Source organism: Megalobrama amblycephala, linkage group LG10, assembly GCF_018812025.1.
Source record: "Megalobrama amblycephala isolate DHTTF-2021 linkage group LG10, ASM1881202v1, whole genome shotgun sequence".
NCBI lineage: Eukaryota > Metazoa > Chordata > Actinopteri > Cypriniformes > Xenocyprididae > Megalobrama > Megalobrama amblycephala.
Window position 1 is genome coordinate 23082044 of NC_063053.1, and position 19341 is coordinate 23101384.

General features: G+C 35.1%; 1 protein-coding gene across 1 annotated transcript; it reads left to right on the forward strand.

Annotated features, from left to right (window-relative positions):
• Positions 1-2575: 2575 nt before the first annotated feature.
• On the forward strand, positions 2576-14353 carry kcnk1b (potassium channel, subfamily K, member 1b). Its single transcript, XM_048205479.1, has 3 exons — positions 2576-3864; positions 7803-8198; positions 11843-14353. The coding sequence occupies exons 1-3, from the start codon at positions 3510-3512 to the stop codon at positions 12103-12105; spliced, it is 1014 nt and encodes a 337-aa protein (XP_048061436.1). The 5' UTR covers positions 2576-3509; the 3' UTR covers positions 12106-14353.
• Positions 14354-19341: the final 4988 nt, after the last annotated feature.

Here is a 19341-nt window from a genome sequence, read left to right on the forward strand (position 1 = left end):
TGCTCTTAGGGCATTAAAAACAAGATTAGAATTTTTTTTTTTTTTTTTTTTTTTTACATATTTTTCAAAGAGATTTCAGATGTCCACTTTAGTGGACAGTATATGTTTATGGTTTTAACTGAAGAGATACTGTATTAAACATAATACAGTAATAACAACAATATTATGTGTATTTAACAAACCAATTAATAAAATTGGTCCCACTTTATATTAAGTGGCCTTAACTACTATGTACTTACATTTAAATTAATGATTTGATACAATGCACTTATTGTGTACATACATGTTTTTACATTGTACTTATATTTGAAAAACACCTGCCTGTAATTACATCTGTAATTAATTTCTGTAATTACATTTATAATTACACTGTTGACCCATCCCTTACACCTTACCCACACCCTTAAACCTACCCATACCACCAAAGCTTTCCCTAACCTTACCCTTATCCCACCTCAATAGCAGCAAAAGTGTTTTTCAATTCAATATGAACCCAATAAGTACATTGTACTTATTTTTTGATGTAAGTACATAGTAGTTAAGGCCACTTAATATAAAGTGGGACCATAAAATTATATAAAATCATGTTAAAACTATAAAATATATACACAAAAATTGTGCAAACACAACTGAAATTCATACAAGTTGAACTTTGTGTACCTTTCATATCAGAACATGAGAATGTGATTACAACCTGTCAAGGTACAACTGTGGAAACCCAACTCAGATGCTACCAGTACCAGAGTATGTTGATTTACCCTTTAGCTGATAATTCTGATTATGTTAAAGATGGACACATTTCTACCATAGCTCTCCTCTGAGAAAATTTAGCGATGAGGTGTTTTCAATCTCATCTGAAATGAGCAGTGTTAGGGGTAACACATTACAAGTAACATACATTACGTAATCAGATTACTTTTTTGATGTAATGAGTAATGCATTACAAGTAACAATCGCATTACTTTTTTATGTTAATGCTAATTATTCTTTTTTTATTGTTAAAATTATATTCTAATAACAAATACATTTATTTAGAGTCAAAAAAGTTACTGCAGATGAAGTATTTTCAAAAACAACAGTCACAGCAATAGTATGAATTGTAGCTGAAAACGCATGATGTCCAATTTAGTGGACAGATGATTAATCAGAATTTCCTCCCAATCTAAAATTAATACTTGGAAATTTTAACTGTGATATGACTCATTCGATATTGCTTGATGCTACAACATTTTTTACCTGCAAGAGTCTCCTAGGATAGAAGAAATGGATGGATATTCCAGAGCAACTTGGCATTTCTGACTAGCCATTGGCTATCTTGGTTTGGAGGGGGAAAAAATTTGACATACAAATTACCCCTTAGTGGCAGTGTATAGATGATGCATAGCATCCACTGTAGAGGTTGATTTGCAGCTATGCCATCAAAACCCATGCATATACAAGAAAATGCTTTTAGACTAGCTGTCCATTGTAGTGACCTCTATGCGTGAAAGGGTTAAAATCACCATACTGATGCACTTTTGACACTTTTTGTCATTAATTTCAAGACATTTCTCCCTTGACAAATTATTATTTTGTCTTTTCTTTTGAGGAATTGTCGTGGTGAATGATGAGGGAAGCCTTTTCCTGAACTGGCCTGAACCCAGATTTCACTACCTCACCAACTTCACACAGACTGTTACCTTGGAAACAGTCGCCCGCATGTGTCTGCATCATCTTCAAGAAACAAGACCATAAAAGAATGAAACTGTGAAAATATGGGCCATATTCTGTAGTGTGTGACAGGTTAGATTGTTTATCAGTAAGCTTATATATCTTTATTACCACACAGGGTTAAAGTCTAGACTGAATGATGAAACGAGAGGTCTTATGGCACTGAGTTTAAAAAAAAAAACGTATTTATTCACATTAGGTATGTGCAAAGGCTACACCATCACCAGTGTAGCCCAATTCTTGAAAGAATTACCCTTATGAGCCGGTTCATTTTAGTGAATCAAAAACACACAGATGTAGTTTGATTCTCGAAAGGATGACTCTTACGAATTGTTCATTTTAATGAATCAAAAAATACAGTGCCACCAATGTAGTCTGATTCTGGAAAGAATAGGGCTACGTCCTAAATCGCATAGCGTACTTTCCTGAATAAGTACTTATTCTGAATAAGTTACTACTTCACGACTGCTAAAAAATTACGTTCTAGTATGAATGTGTGTATGAATGTAATCCGGACGCACTACTATATAGGCTATATTACACTTTTATGAGTACTGTGAATCTGAGATAGGCCTACTTCTTTAATTACATTATAGGCTGTTTTTCATTTACTATATAGTAGGTAGCCTAAGTATGTGACTTCGATGCAGCCTATGTGTGGCGCTGCGCAGACCGATCGGCATATGACATCAAATTACCGCAAGAGCGATTTGAAAGCATACCGCGGCCTGCTCTCTTATCGATAGGCTTGTTCGAGATGCATCGGCGCTGCGCAGACCGATCGGTGTATGACATCAAAGTACCGCGAGAACGTTTGGAGAGCATACAACTCCTTATGCTTTTGATTCACTCTCGCGGTACTTTGACGTCATACGCCGATCGGTCTAATCAGCGCCGCTTCAAGTCAAACACACCTAACGACTCTCATGTATGGAAGCTTGTTTCCGTCACTGAATAAAAAAAAAAAAACGGTAATTGCGACTTTTTATCTCACACAATTCTTTCACAATTGCGAGATTTCGATTTTTTTCTGATAATTGTGTGATATGAACTTGTAATTGTGAGAAAGAAAGTCAAAATTGTGAGATAAAAAGTCGCAATGATCTTTTTCCATGGCGAAACAAGCTAGCTTCCATACCCATGAGCCGGTTAATTTCAGTGAATCAACAAAATAGTCTATATCATTTAGTCTATTTAAATAAATGTTAGCCTACCACTTTATTCGTTCGACTATATTTTGATTTAATATGTTGAACGTTAGGACCAATTATTGGATAGCATTTATGCTGCCTCTAAAAAGTCCCTGGAAAGAAATTAAATAATCTTTGCGATAAATGTAGGCCTACAGGCTAATACATTGATTTCTGATGTGTTCTGTTCAGTTGAAATATAAACCGATTCAATCACTGGCAGCAGACTCATTTGTTTGAAATTTTTCTTTCTCAAAACAAGCAAAAGGATCGTTATTGGAACCAAAATCATTGAGAAAAACCAGAATCGGAAGCAAAATCTATTTCCATCTTTTCTCAGAAAACATGCACAATAAGTAGGCTACGTATTAGTTTTAATCCTCTGCCTGAGATTGCAACAGTGATGCAAGAAGGAGGCACAGACAGTCATTTGATGCTCTTTCCTTGTTACCTGGTGGGCGAGAGCCACTGACGTCACGTCCCCGTTACGCGCTGAGCTCGATCTCCTCCGCGCTGCATTCGGAGCAGCTCGTTTAATCAAGAGCGTTAAACCCATCTAAACCACGCGAGCCCGACATCATCAACATCGGATCAAATAGAAAACTGAAGATGCTCCAATCCCTCGCCGGTAATTCGTGTGTGCGCTTGATACAGAGCAACAAATCCGCGTGGTATTTTCTGTTTCTGGTGCTTGGCTATATTCTGTATCTCATATTCGGTGCGGTGGTGTTCTCCTCGGTGGAGCTGCCGTATGAAGACGTCCTGCGCCAGGAGCTCAGAAAGATCAAACGACAGTTCCTCCAGGAGCACGAATGTCTGTCTGAGGAGCGGCTGGAGAGGTTTCTGTACAAAGCGCTCGAGGCCAGTAACTATGGGGTGTCTATTCTCAACAACGCATCGGCTAGCTGGAACTGGGACTTCACCTCGTCTTTGTTTTTTGCAAGCACTGTCTTATCAACCACAGGTGAGTCATTGAGCAATGCGGATAATGTCATAAACTTATATGACAGTGTGACATTAAATAACTAACGTGGCATAGCCCACCTGGTACTCTGAAGATCCGAAATAATTTAGCTTTTTAATGGTGCACCGTTGGATGGATATTTGCAATGACCTATTTATTTAAAGGCTTCAGCAAGGCATCAATAATAACAACACACAACACAGACATCTCATTTGTCTTTTTAGACTCCTTTTCAAGTTTAACACACTACTGCTAATAATAGATAAGTTCTTCTTTTGTTCTTGTTTTTCTTGTTTTTCTTTGTTCCCCGCCAGAAGCTGTCTCGCATGTCATTTAACACCAGCCTTAACGCAGAAATGTTACCTTAGACAGGTGTCCAATTCTCAAACGGACATGAAACAGACAACTTTATAGAAGACCTCTACAGATTGTGGACTATAAATGGGCCTGCATGCTCACATACAGAGAAGAGGAAGCTCAGACATGCAGATCACAACTTTTAGTTTCTGTTCTATTGAAGTGTACCCCTTAGTATTTCCCAGACAAAGCATTAAATGAAAACACAACCTCTTCTCTCAATATGAAACCTGCCATTCATAACAAGTCCCAGCGTGTACTGCTACATCCAATCCAGAAAAACATGAAAGGCAAGACAACCATATCTTCTTTAACCCTGTAAAGCCTTACATATGAAATAATGGTTTACAATAAGGTTCATTAGTTAATGTATTAACTAAAATGAGCTAACCATGAGCAATACATTTGTTACTGTATTTACTAATCTTCGTTAATGTTAGTTAATGGAAATACAGTTGTTGTTTGTTCATGTTACTTCACAGTGCATTAACTAATGTTAACAAGATTTTAATAGGCCTAATATATTAGGAAATGTTGAAGTTAACATTAACAAAGATAAATAAATGCTGTAGAAGTGCAGTTCATCATTAGTTCATGTTAACTAATGAACCTTATTGTAAAGTGTTACTGAAATAATACTTTATTGAGCAAAATATGCAATTTAGTGCAGATGTTTTTATTTATATGGCTAAAAAGTAAGATGATTTTTTGATACCATAGCTTCTAATGAAAATCAGTGAGATTTTATGTATAGCAGACTACATAAAATGCATATAAATATCAGTTCTATATCTCCAATCCAAATAATGTCTTAGTAAGATGATATTTAAATGCAGCTTTTATGATCAACACTGTAGTTTTAATTGTGGTGGGCAAACCATATAATGCAGTGAAATACAATGATTGAGAGATGTACGAATAAACATTTCTCAAACCTGAGGTTTCATTTTTGACACTCACATTTAAACAAGATTTTTCTTAAAAAAATAAAAATAAATAAATAATATATATATATATATATATATATATATATATATATATATATATATATATATATATAAGTGGATAATCGGTAACACTTTAGTATAGGGAACACATATAAACTATTATTAATGATTTTTCTTAAAAAAAAAAAAAAAAAAAATATATATATATATATATATATATATATATATATATATATATGGATAATCGGTAACACTTTAGTATAGGGAACACATATAAACTATTAACTACTTTTCCCTCATTAACAGTTAGTAAGGCAGTTGTTAAGTTTAGGTATTGGGTAGGATTAAGAATGTAGAATAAGGTCAAGCAGAATAAGGCATTAATATGTGCTTTATAAGTACTAATAAATAGCCAATATTCTAGTAATATGCATGCTAATAAGCAACTAGTTAAAAGGCCCTAAAATAAAGTGTTACCAAATAAACCTAAGTTGCTTCAGTCCAGCAAATGTTCATCTTAATATTAAAAGTAATAACAATATAAAGTTATTCTTATGTTTACAATATCATTCAAGATTTCATAGCAAAAAGACACGTCTACCACGACTTGAAGGTGGACATTTTTAGAATTATACTGAAATTTACAATTTACTTACTATATGAAATACACTGCCCGACCAAAAAAAAGTCACTGTTTGGATTCTAAATACTTAAGAATCTATGAATGGATCATTATTACAGTGATTATTATGTTTCTAGCATGTTATATATTTGGCAACGGTACTTTTAACCCTTAAAGATGGAGTGTGTAGCTTTTCATTTCTTAAACAACCATGTAGGAAGACACATCATGGCCATATTCCAGGATGACAATGTCAAGATTCACCAGGGTTAAAATTGTGGGGGAATTGTTGGGAAAAACCCTTTTCATTTCCAGAAAAGTTGGAATTTTGTCAAATGCAATAAAATCAAGAATCTATGATTTTGTTAATTCTTTATTTAACTGCCAAAAGTACAAAGAAAAGATTTCCATTGTTTTCACTGACCAACTTAATTGTATTTTGTAAATATAAACCAATTTTGATATTGATGGCTGCAACACACTCCTAAAAAAAGTTGGGACAGAGGCATGTTTATATCACTTCTCCTTTTAGCTACACATTTTAATCGTTTGGGAATTGAGTATTGTTGCAGTTTTGCAAGTGGAATTTCTGCCCAGTCTCGCCTGATACAAGACAGCTGCTCAACAATCCAACCCCATTTCCAGAAGATGTCCCAACATTTCTGGAAATGGGATTGTATGAGTAAAAGCGCTGTCATGATTTACCAGAGAAAAAAAGTTTGCAACAGTCCTATCATTAACACTGACTTGCAATACGTAGTTCCCCTTTGCATTTCATACCGCACAAACAATATTTTCAAATCTTCTTTCTTTTTATCTAAAAAAGGAACTTTGAACAAGACGGAATAAGGCCATAGAAATGAATAGCCACAGTTGTTTAACCTGATTTGGCACAGGCATCACATAACAGACATCATGTTCCTCATTTTAGTGAACAAAAGAACTACAGTACTTTGGGTCTACTTTTATACTTAAAAATGTTATACTTAACTATACTTATCATTGCTAAAATGGCACAAACTACAAAAATAATTTTATTTTATTTATTTATTTTGGGAAAGCTGGTTATCACAATCTGGGCATGCTAAGGTGTTATGAGTGGTTGTTAGCAGCTTGCAAAGTAGTTGCTAAGGTGTTCTGGGTGGTTGCTAGTAGGGTGTTTTGGGTGATAACTAGATGGTTACTTGCTGGTCCAAGTCAAAAGATGACACATTTCTGTTTAGCCAAAGTGAGCAGAGATGCCTCGTACTTGCGTGTGCAGTGCAGTTATCTAAATGGAGCCCATCAATGATTGCAGACTATTACAGAACAGTGACAAGAGATGCTCCATTTAATGAATACATCAGACAAGCCTAGAAGCACCAGGTAGACACTGACTGAATAGGACTAAACTAACGTTTTTTTGTTTGTTTGTTTCTTTGCCTTTTGCCTTTTAAAATGGCCTTGCCTTGTAAAATGTAAAAACTTGGAAACAGTAGCCAATCAGTTGTTTTAATTGTCATAATCAAATTCAGTATATCAAAATACATGATACATTTTTCTTTGGTCATTTCCTTTTCAAAGTGGCATTTGTGTCCTTGCTTCCTTATTAATTGACTTTGCTCTGTAACGCAAATCCTTCCAGCAAGGTTGTATCAGAGGCCTGGGGCATTTAGAGAGACCCTGAAAACTAACCTGATTGTTGATGCCCATAATGTGAAATTTGTCCATTAGTTTTGAGCTCTAAGGAGGCATCAAACTGCTGAGGGCAGAAATGAGAGCAATATCATCTGTTTATTTCAGGGATATGCTAACAGAAATGAAATTAAAGTGCTGGACTGAATGATTAATTCATTGATAATCCAGGATGGGACATAATCTATGTGTTAATCTGTGTCTGGCAATGGCTGTGAGAAAGTATGGTTTTTTTTTTTTAGTGATAAGAACACTATGTGCTCATCCATGTTTAATCTTGTCTCCTGAAGGAAACGTTTTCATGAAGTAAATGTGTAATTTCTATTTACAATTCACAGGATATGGTCACACTGCTCCTCTCTCTGATGGTGGGAAGGCTTTCTGCATCATTTACTCTGTAATTGGCATCCCTTTCACCCTCCTCTTCCTCACGGCTGTGGTGCAAAGGATCATGGTCTATAGCACATGGCGGCCCATTATGTACGTGCATACGCGTTGGGGTCTGTCTAAACCCCTGGTGGCCCTTGTTCATGCAACCCTGCTGGCCATCGTGGCTGTGTCCTGTTTCTTCCTCATCCCTGCCGCCATCTTCTCTGCCCTAGAAGAGAACTGGAACTTTCTGGAGTCCTTCTACTTCTGCTTTATCTCACTCTCCACTATCGGTCTAGGTGACTATGTGCCAGGAGAGGCCTTTAACCAGAAGTTTCGTGAGCTCTACAAACTGGGCATCACTGGTAGGTGTGGTTTCTATGTGCATTGTTTTGTTTTATTTCGGCTTATATAGAATTCTTTAAGAAAGAATGGGATTTTACCAAGCAATTAATTTTTTGAAAATTCAGAAAATCATAACAATACAGCTGCTTAATATTTTTTTTGTTCACTCTACTTTACTATTTTTCATTGTAATACATTTTACGTCAATGCACAAAAGACAATAACACACAAAAAGAAAATAACATGATGCCAGTTACTCAGTACAGTTCTTAATAATACCAAATATACATAAATGAATCACTCCATATCAGATAATCACCGCTCCACTCCAAAAAAACTAATAAAAGGGGACCACATTTCCAAATTAGATCTAATGCTCTTCCTTGCTACAGCAGCCATCCTTTCTATTGCCTTATGTTCTAATAAAAAATGTAACCAGTGGTTAATATTTAATGACTGTTTAGTTTTCCAATGTTGGAGAATAGCTTTTTTAGCTAAAATTAGAGCAATGTAAACTAATTTTACATAATGTGGTGCAACATCAGTCTCCGAAAATAATCCTAACAAACAGACTGAAGGAAATAATGGTATTTCAATCCCAAGTGTAGTATACAATTTGTCTATTTTTTTTTTTTTTTTTATTGTTACAATTTTTGTACCAAAAATTCTGAACAGGAGTACTACCTAGACTACATTGGGCACAGATGGGTGAATTAGAAAAAAACATTTTATGTTTTCTATATTGTGTAATATGTACTGCAAAATCTTATATTGAATAAGTTTTAAGTTAGAATTAATGAAAGAGAAAATATTTTTACAAATTTGTGTCCACACATTAGGATCATGGGCAGAGGATATAGAGGCTATAAATCTCATTTTTCAGTTCATAGATACAACAAATTTTCTTTGCCAAGTATTAATTTATATAATATAGATCACTTTTTTTTTTTTTTTTGAGGGTGAGAGTGTTTTGATCTGAGTAACAAATGCAGAAGTTTGAAGCATATTATAATTCATATTTACTTTTTTCCTAATTATATCCTTTATATGTAAATAATGAATAAATTCCCCTTTAGGAATACCATATTTGGATGTTAAATCTTTAAAGGAAATAAACTTATTATCAGAAAATAGATGATTTATTTATTTTTTAAATTTTCCACCAAGTTGTTAGAGTTGAAGAAATTTCTTTACTTTTAAAACAATAGTTTTTTAATCGATGTTCCAATAAAAGGTAAATCACTTAATTTAATATTATTACAATCGTATTGTTCCAAATCAGTCCACTTAGTAAGGAATTGTAACTGATTTTCCAAATAATACATACAAAAATTGGAGCATCGAAGTCCCCCTGTAACTTATTTTTTTTTGCACAGTAGATAGACAAATTCTAACTTTCTTGTTTTCCAATAAAAATATAGATATAATTGAATTAGTGATTGAAACAATTTAGAAGGCGGCTCAAATGAAATCATTGAAAGTAAGTAATTAATCTGAAAGAGGATTTTCATTTTGGCAGTTGCTATTCGCCCTATTCAGGAAAGAGGCAAAGTATTCCAACGTTTTAAATCATTACTAATTTTTGTTAATATCGGAGATGAACAATTTCTGAATGTTTTAGAGAAATAATTATGCCCAAGTGTTTAATATTACCTCTAACATTTAACGAGAATAAGGGCTGGAATTCATGAATTCACTGTTACTGGAAGTATTGTTGTTTTTGTCCAATTTATAGTATAATCAGAAATCTGAGAATACGATGATATAATCTTAAAAAGTTCTGTTAAAGAATTAGATGGATCTTGGAGATACACACTCAAAAAAATAACTCTTTGAACGAACATAAAAAAATCATGGAAAGGATTTCCACATGATTAAGTTGCTTTATTTCAGCATTATGCAATTCTGTTATTCCAATTTAATGTACTTACGTTGGGTCAACTTAATTTATTAAGGTTGATTCAGCTTATTTACTATGGTTGGGCACAGCTTAATTTAATAGTGTCAGCCTAACTAATTTGCAATGTTTTGGACCAACTCATTTACTTAAGTTGATCCAATCTATGCAATTTAAGTTAGCCTAACAAAAGTGCTTAATGCTGAAAGAAAGCCATTTAATCACGTGGAAATCCTTTCCATGATTTAATTACATTAATTCAAAGGATAGCTTTTGAGTGTTAATAAATTAAAACCTTTTTACCATATCAGTATATCATCTGTATATCAACAGTATTTCATCTGCATACAAATTGATTTTATGTTTCCTTTAGATATATCTTGTATATTTGCATTTTGGCAAACTGCTGCTGCCAAAGGCTCAATGAAAGCAGCAAATAACAAAGGAGATAGAGGACATCTTTGTCTGGTACCTCTTTGTAATGAAAAACTATGTGATAAGATTCCATTAGTTTTATGTGTATTTGAATGCGTCTCCTAATAGTCATTTGGTATTTAAACTTGAAGTGTGTCTGAATTTTTGTCAGAACGTAGAAGATAGAGGACTTGACCTTGACTGAAAGCCGTGAATATATATTTCTATGCGTGTATTAAAAAACTCTAAAAGGTCTCAGATATGCTAAATATGCTTAAATATTTTAGTTGTAGTTTTTGGTTTCTAAAATATTGTTAACATTGTGGTCCAGTTTACAGGCCCTTATATTTACTCAAGCCTTTTTTTCCCTCATAGTGACGTATTTTATTGAGTAAACACTAGTTGAATCACTTCTTCTTCTCGTTAGGGAAACTCTGCACAATATGTAATAAAAAATACTCCACTGACTTCCTTTTGCATATCTAAACATCTTCATATGTAAGGCTGGCCTGCTGTCATAGGAACAGAAAGAAGATAAAAAGGAAGTGCATGTGATTCGAGGTTACAAATCGTTCTTTCACTGCTGCTCTACTGCTCCATCTAGTGTTTGTATTACTTATGAAGCGGTACAGGTCTCATTTTTAAAAATGTTGCATGAAAATGCCACATGGCTTGCGTACGTGTGTGGGTTTACTTGATGCAGATGGTCCCGTCTTTCTATTCTGTATGCGGGGGACGGTGAGAAAGGTCCACATTTGCTGTCGTAGCGTAATTGTGGAGGATATGGCATTTGTGAGTCCCACACATGTTGAGTTGGCATTTGATTTCTGTTGGATTTGTTACTTTTGTCTTGATGTTAGTAAGATGAAAGAAAAGATGTAGACTAAAAAGCATTTCATTAATGACTCTTGAAGTAGCATATACACACCTTTCCTTTCATTTTAACACAACACAATTTGCAACCTATTTTATTTTTTTGTGTTGTAGAACATGATTTAACTGTATCCATCAAAAATCAGATTGTAAAATTGGGCATTATATGCCATACTTAAGCCAAGTGGTTGGAAGGGGTGTAGTAACTTTTTTTTTTAAAGATTATTTTAGCAATTTATTGCCCTTTGATAAAGAATTATTAATATCAGATGTTGCAGTGTCCATTTGTAACATTTTGCCAGACTGGATAAAACTCCTTTCAAGGCTACAATGAAGCAAGAAACACACACAGACATGTAGAGCCGACAGAGAAATGTTTGATTTGTAAAAGCACCCTTTAACTCAAAAGTTAGCATAAACACAGTGAAAAGTTTACATTCCATCATCTCTCCATCTCTCTCTTCCCTTTGTGTCTCACAGTGTATCTCCTCCTCGGTCTGATCGCCATGCTGGTGGTGTTGGAGACCTTCTGTGAGCTGCAGCAGTTGAAGCAGCTGAGAAAGATGTTCTATCTGAAGAAGGAGAAGCCCCAGGACCGCCTGGCCATCATGGAACATGACCACCTGGCTTTTACCTCCATGTCAGACGGTACAGTCACCTCGCCCCAGGAGGACAAAACAGAGCCCTTTGTTGACTTCCCTGTCCTAACCTCTCCGGGAGGTGATGACCCTATGATCAAATAGATGTTTTAGCTTCCATCAACATAACCTTCAATTGAGGAAGACATCTTTAGCCGAGGGGTCCCGCAAGTGACTGGTTGGCCACAGAATTGTGAAAATTACTTGAATATATCACTTGAGATTCTGCGTATTTAACAGCCGTCTACAAAACAATGCAAATCTGGCTTCCCATTTCTTGACATGATGAAATCGTTCAGTGTGCTTACTGGCTGAATATCTGAAAATGATCATAAGCACACTTAGGCCTACTCTATAAAAAAACCTGGGAACTAGATTAAAAAGCATACACAATTGCACACTAAAATCTAGTATGTACTTGCCGATTGAGATTGTCGAAATGGTAGAACCGCGACAGCATTTGTGGTATAATGTTGATTACCACAAAAATTAATTTCCACTTATATCTCTTTTTAAAGAATGCAAAGCAAAAATGTGGGTTTTAGTGAGGTACTTACAATGGACGTGAAAGGGGCCAATTTGTAAACACTAAAATACTAATTTCAATAGTATAAAACTATTGTATAATAGTTTAAATAGTCATTGTTTTATAGTATATACAATATACTATCATTGTATGGACAAAAAAATACAATTGAAGTCAATGGGACTTTGGTTATCAACATTCTTCAAAATGATGAGTACACGATGGCAGAATTTTCATTTTTGTCTGGACCATCCCTTTAAATCCTTAAAAAATTGGACCCATTTAGTTTGTAATTTTAAGACACTTACTATAATCTTTCTTTTTCTTCTTTTGAAAACATGGAACAATTTTTTTTGCAGACTGAGCTTAACGTATTGCACCCAGAATATTCTTTTAAAGTCCAAATTTTCCAAAAATAGACTCTAAATCATAAAGCACTCTAGACCTCGAATAAAGACCACTGTCTTCTCAGATCTCCATAAATATGTTGTGAGCGCTCGCATATATGTAGTGTTGGAGACCTGTCATCAAGCATAGTAGTTGCAAATCATCTGTTAAGTTTTATTTCAGACTCATGTGATCTACCTTGTGAGTTTGCTAACAGTAAGATTTAAATTTTAAGATTTCAAGTAAGATTTAAATGATATTTTCTCCGAGTGACTAACAAAAATATTCTAGCAATTTCATGAAGCTGTATTGCTCTAATACATTAAAATGTTAAGACTAAGATGCAATATAATGCAGCATATACTGTAGCATAAGTCAGTGTAGAAGTGCAAAAAAGTGTTAGTCTGCTTAAGGGGGAGTCATTACACGTTTAGAAGACAGTTGAAAATGTAACATTTATCTTAAAGGAGAATTTAAAGGTGTTTTAAAGGGAAAAAAACATGCCATACTGTATCATTTTCTTGTTACAGTGTAGAAAGTGATATTTTACCTTGGTCTCAATATTAAGACGCTTGACAGAGCAAGTCAATGTCAGTTTACATGGATTTTTTGAATCCAAGGTCGAAATAATGGCTGGTTCCATGTGTCTTTGTCCGGAGCTACTGAGATCCAGCACAATGTCGTTACATACCAAAAAAATAGCTGATGAAAATCTAGGATTTCTGAATTTTGGTTTAGTATTATTGACTAATTGACTGTATAACACTTAGATCATCCAGATCTTTAACTGTGTGCATTCAAAACAATTTTGTGGCTATTTAATAAACATAAAAGAATGAATTATATTTTTGAAACATGCTTGAAGTGAGGTTTACAATAGAATGCTTGTGTTTGTATTATGAGAATGACTGTTGTAGGCACAGATCGATGACTACTGTTTATGGTCCCGTTGGAAGATCACACTGTACAGCTGATGTATTTTCACTATCACCGCAGTAGAATGTCATGACATTTTTATCATAATAGAATAAAAGCTGAATGTTTTAAGGACTCATTTTAACAGCTGTTTTGTCTGACTGTAGGGATTATTTACAGATAGTTCGGTTTTTATATTAATAAACATGCTGAATCCGAGCTCAGGCCATGGGAACTTGAATGTGCTGATGTGACATATTTATTGTGTGAAAAATGAAATGCTTTGTGATGTCACTGCTGGATTCTTTGTGCTTATTTGCCCTTAGTTTTTTGCAGCACGAGTCTCAGTAATGATCAGCTACAGTGTCTTAACATTGTATCAGTGCAGCACAAAATCATGTATGTATTAGTTATTGATATTTTTTGTGTGTGCGTGTATCAGTACACAGGGGCATATTGTCTTGATCTGTTTAAGATGTGTGTGAAAGACTGGTGAATAAATGTTGTCATTTCCATAGATAAAAATCCTGACTGGATTAATAGCCTTGCAAACATTTTGTTGAAAATAAGGGATGAGTGATCAACATTACCAATTCTTTTAAATGTTCTAAATGCCCAGAAAATCAGTGCAAGGAGAATATATACAAGTGCTGGTCATATAATTAGAATATCATCAAAAAGTTGATTTATTTCACTACTTCCATTCAAAAAGTGAAACTTGTATATTATATTCATTCAATACACACAGACTGATATATTTCAAATGTTTATTTCTTTTAATTTTGATGATTATAACTGACAACTAAGGAAAATCCCAAATTCAGTATCTCAGAAAATTAGAATATTACTTAAGACCAATACAAAGAAAGGATTTTTAGAAATCTTGGCCAACTGAAAAGTATGAACATGAAAAGTATGAGCATGTACAGCACTCAATACTTAGTTGGGGCTCCTTTTGCCTAAATTACTGCAGCAATGCGGCATGGCATGAAGTCGATCAGTCTGTGGCACTGCTCAGGTGTTATGAGAGCCCAGGTTGCTCTGATAGTGGCCTTCAGCTCTTCTGCATTGTTGGATCTGGCATATCGCATCTTCCTCTTCACAATACCCCATAGATTTTCTATGGGTTAAGGTCAGGCGAGTTTGCTGGCCAATTAAGAACAGGGATACCATGGTCCTTAAACCAGGTACTGGTAGCTTTGGCACTGTGTGCAGGTGCCAAGTCCTGTTGGAAAATGAAATCTGCATCTCCATAAAGTTGGTCAGCAGCAGGAAGCATGAAGTGCTCTAAAACTTCCTGGTATACGGCTGCGTTGACCTTGGACCTCAGAAAACACAGTGGACCAACACCAGCATTTGACATGGCACCCCAAACCATCACTGACTGTGGAAACTTTACACTGGACCTCAAGCAACGTGGATTGTGTGCCTCTCCTCTCTTCCTCCAGACTCTGGGACCCTGATTTCCAAAGGAAATGCAAAATTTACTTTCATCAGAGAACATAACTTTGGACCACTCAGCAGCAGTCCAGTCCTTTTTGTCTTTAGCCCAGGCGAGATGCCTCTGACGCTGTCTGTTGTTCAAGAGTGGCTTGACACAAGGAATGCGACAGCTGAAACCCATGTCTTGCATACGTCTGTGCGTAGTGGTTCTTGAAGCACTGACTCCAGCTGCAGTCCACTCTTTGTGAATCTCCCCCACATTTTTGAATGGGTTTTGTTTCACAATCCTCTTCAGGGTGCGGTTATCCCCGTTGCTTGTACACTTTTTTCTACCACATTTTTTCCTTCCCTTCGCCTCTCTATTAATGTGCTTGGACACAGCTCTGTAAACAACCAGCCTCTTTTGCAATGACCTTTTGTGTCTTGCCCTCCTTGTGCAAGGTCGTCAATGGTCGTCTTTTGGACAACTGTCAAGTCAGCAGTCTTCCCCATGATTGTGTAGCCTACAGAACTAGACTGAGAGACCATGTAAAGGCCTTTGCAGGTGTTTTGAGTTAATTAGCTGATTAGAGTGTGGCACCAGGTGTCTTCAATATTGAACCTTTTCACAATATTCTAATTTTCTGAGATACTGAATTTGGGATTTTCTTTAGTTGTCAGTTATAATCATCAAAATTAAAAGAAATAAACATTTGAAATATATCAGTCTGTGTGTAATGAATGAATATAATATACAAGTTTCACTTTTTGAATGGAATTAATGAAATAAATCAAATTTCTAATCAACTAATTCTAATTATATGATCAGCACCTGTATATATATATATATATATATATATATATATATATATATATATTTTTTTTTTTTTTTTTTTTTTTTTTTTTTTTCCTCACCAAAAGTGAATAAATAAGCTTCGGGCTGATCACAGTGATGTTTATCTAAAGTCATTTTTGCTTATTAGTATGGTTGAATTGGATAATTGAAGGTCAGCAGCAAAGACATTAGTAAATAAAGTAAGATTAAATACATAAAGTATATTTGTTTAATTTAATACATTTAATTGCTGGTTTGAGCAATATTCTGAGTTTGCATTTCACTGTTTTTATTAATTTTGAGGAATACTGACTGTTTTTGTGCAAGTGAGATGAGTAAATGTTCACATTTAGTCTAGAACTACAATAACCATAATATAAATTATAGGCAGTGGTGCACAGTAACTAAGTATTTTTACATTGTTACTGTAGGCTACTTAAGCACATTTCTCAAGCAGCCTCTGTACCTACTTTATTTTGAGCAACTTTTACTTTACTACATTCCAAAGCATAAGATCGTACTTTTTACTCCGCTACATTTCATAAAACATTAACTTTAAATGAAGAACATTAAATGAAGAAATCGCCACATGCTCAGAGACGCTTGAAAGCGGTGTCCGATTCGTGCACGAACTGATTCTTTTCAATCATTCTGTTAAATCGGTTCACAGATCACATCAAACAATTCATTCGCGAATTGGACTGATCGCATTGAAGCTGTTCTCGAGTCAACAACTCACTGATTCAATGATCCGTTCAGGGCGAGTCTGACTGAAAATTAGCCGGGAACTGGGGGATCCTCTGAGTGCACGCGCGGCTGATGGCGAAAAGTAAGTTACTAATGTTGAATTTTATGATTAATTATTGCAACTGAAAATCATATTTAGGTCACAACTGTAGTAGTTTGCTGTAAAGGGCGATCTGTTTAAGCCCACTGAAATGCTTTAATGTGGACACGTCCACATCAGTGTTTTACCTGTGTCTGTCTCAGCCAGAGAAAGCAAGTGAACCACACAGTATTGTTATTTCAGTGAACAAATATCCCTATGGAGTCAAATTAATGCCTTAAAGTTTTGCACAAAAATAAAGTTTTGCAAAACACAAAAAAGAATTGAGCAATAAAAAAATGTTTTGCAAACAAAAATAAAGAATTGCAAAGGAAAAATAAAGTATTGAGCAGAAAAAAATAAGTTTTGCAAACAAAAATAATAAATTGCAAAATAAAATAAAGTAGTGCAAAAATAAAAATATAATCAATTACAAAAATCAATGACAGCTGTAATCCTATTTTATCTTTGCCACATATTTTTCATGCTCAAACCTACTAAATCATTTGCAACGCTCATTTTATTCTGCGTTTCAGTCAAGCGTGCGCTCACGATACTGGTTTTCTTTTGCGCTGCACTTTTCTGTGCGGATCTCTTTATGGCACTGGTTTGACGTGGGGGTGGTGTCAAGAAACGGGGGCACGCCCCCGCGAAATGCATTGGAGGGGAACGTAATCAGCGACAGGTGAAATAATTCTTTGACATGGTTAAAAATAATGAATGGTTTGTTTTTGTTGGTTTGTTTAGCATATGTTGTCGCCAATTACGACCCCCTCCAATGCATTTCTTATAGTAATATGACCTGTTGTGCTCTGTCTCACTGCCTGTATCCACTTTTGTGTCCTTAAACATTCGTTTTTTGGGGTCGACAGCTTATAAAAACTTATTTCTGGGTTTTTTAGCTTGTTAGCTGTACACCTTGTCACACAGCAGCTTTTAGGCATTGTTCTGTTTTTTGTAATGAGTCAGAAAAGACAAGGAGGCAGCCTCATGCATTACAAAGTCAATGGAGACGGTTGGATTGTTTTTCCCCCGGTGGGCATGGTTTTCAGATTATAATAAATGCGCTCTGTCTCTATGCTTGATCTGTTCTGTTGCGATCTGCGTCTCCTGCCGATGACGTGTTTCGCGGGGGCGTGCCCCCGTTTCTTTATATATATATATATATATATATATATATATATATATATATATATATATATATATATATATAATGTATTTATTTGTCAATGACAATACACATTAACACTAGTGTTATATAAACAGAACTTTCATCTACTGCCACAGGGCTGATTAATTATGAAAAATTCACACACTAAGCCTAGCTGGATAAGAATAGGCCTACATGCTTATTAGTATTGGTATTAGTTATTAGTGTTTTTATAGGTTATTACAGGTTGTTCATCACCGTTATCTGAAAACATATTGTAGTACTATATGCAAATGTTTTGAACTATTGAATAAGAAATATGAACTACCAAAAAAAAAAAAAAAAAAAAAAAAAAAACACTACATAAATCCCTCCAACATTGCAATTCATCATCCTGTTGGTCCAGTTCAGTTCAAATGGAATATAAGGGTGTTTTTACACCTATGGATCATTTTGTTCCGAAACAGGGACTAAATTTGTTACAATGTTGCATTTTCTTCTTGGTTCGGTTTGCTTTCACACAGGAACATTTCAAAGTGTACCAAAATGCGTTTATGGAAGTCAAATGCGAGTACAACTGTCTACGATTTCTGTATTTGTAAATGTCGAGACCCATGCAAACACTATATGAATGTAGCAGTCATTCCCACTGTTAAATTATATTCTACATTCATATTAATGCTGCGGCAAATACAACGCACATGCGCTCTCTGGATCCCAGTGTTGTCTAGTAGGCTGTGTCAGTGTGTCGAGATCATATATGAATGTTATAATGAAGCAGAGCAGGAAAAAGGTATCGTCAGGACAGCATTCTCACACGGAGAAGTGCAATTACACAACATTTAAGATGAAGAGGCGCTCGTTGGTTTTCAACTATGGTAAATAATGTGCTCACTCACAGAATCAGACACTACCACTTTTTATATCACATTTCCAGATATGAATTATGATATAATTTGGTTTGACTTCGTTGGTCCGTTAATTGGGTCGGATTGCTTTCACATCTCAAGCGAACCGCTCCAGAATTAGCTTGAAAGCGTACCGAGACCACCTCTTCAAGGACGCTTGTTTGGTCAGTTTTTGGTGTGCACCCGAGTGCGATTGCTGCTTTCACACCTGCCCAAATGTACCGCACCAAAGGGGAAAAGTTTTGCAAAAGGAAACAGTGTAAAGCACGTAATGTGCTTTGCTGACTTGGTCTGAAGATTCAGTACACGAGTGAATGGTTTCACTGAGTGGGACTTAAGTACCACTTTTAGTGTGTAAGCAAGTTTAAAAAA

Coding starts and splice junctions, on each gene's coding strand:
- kcnk1b (XM_048205479.1), top strand. CDS start 3,510: ATGCTCCAATCCCTCGCCGGTAATTCGTGTGTGCGCTTGATACAGAGC. Junction 3,865..7,802: donor CACTGTCTTATCAACCACAG/GTGAGTCATTGA, acceptor TACAATTCACAG/GATATGGTCACACTGCTCCT. Junction 8,199..11,842: donor CTACAAACTGGGCATCACTG/GTAGGTGTGGTT, acceptor TGTGTCTCACAG/TGTATCTCCTCCTCGGTCTG.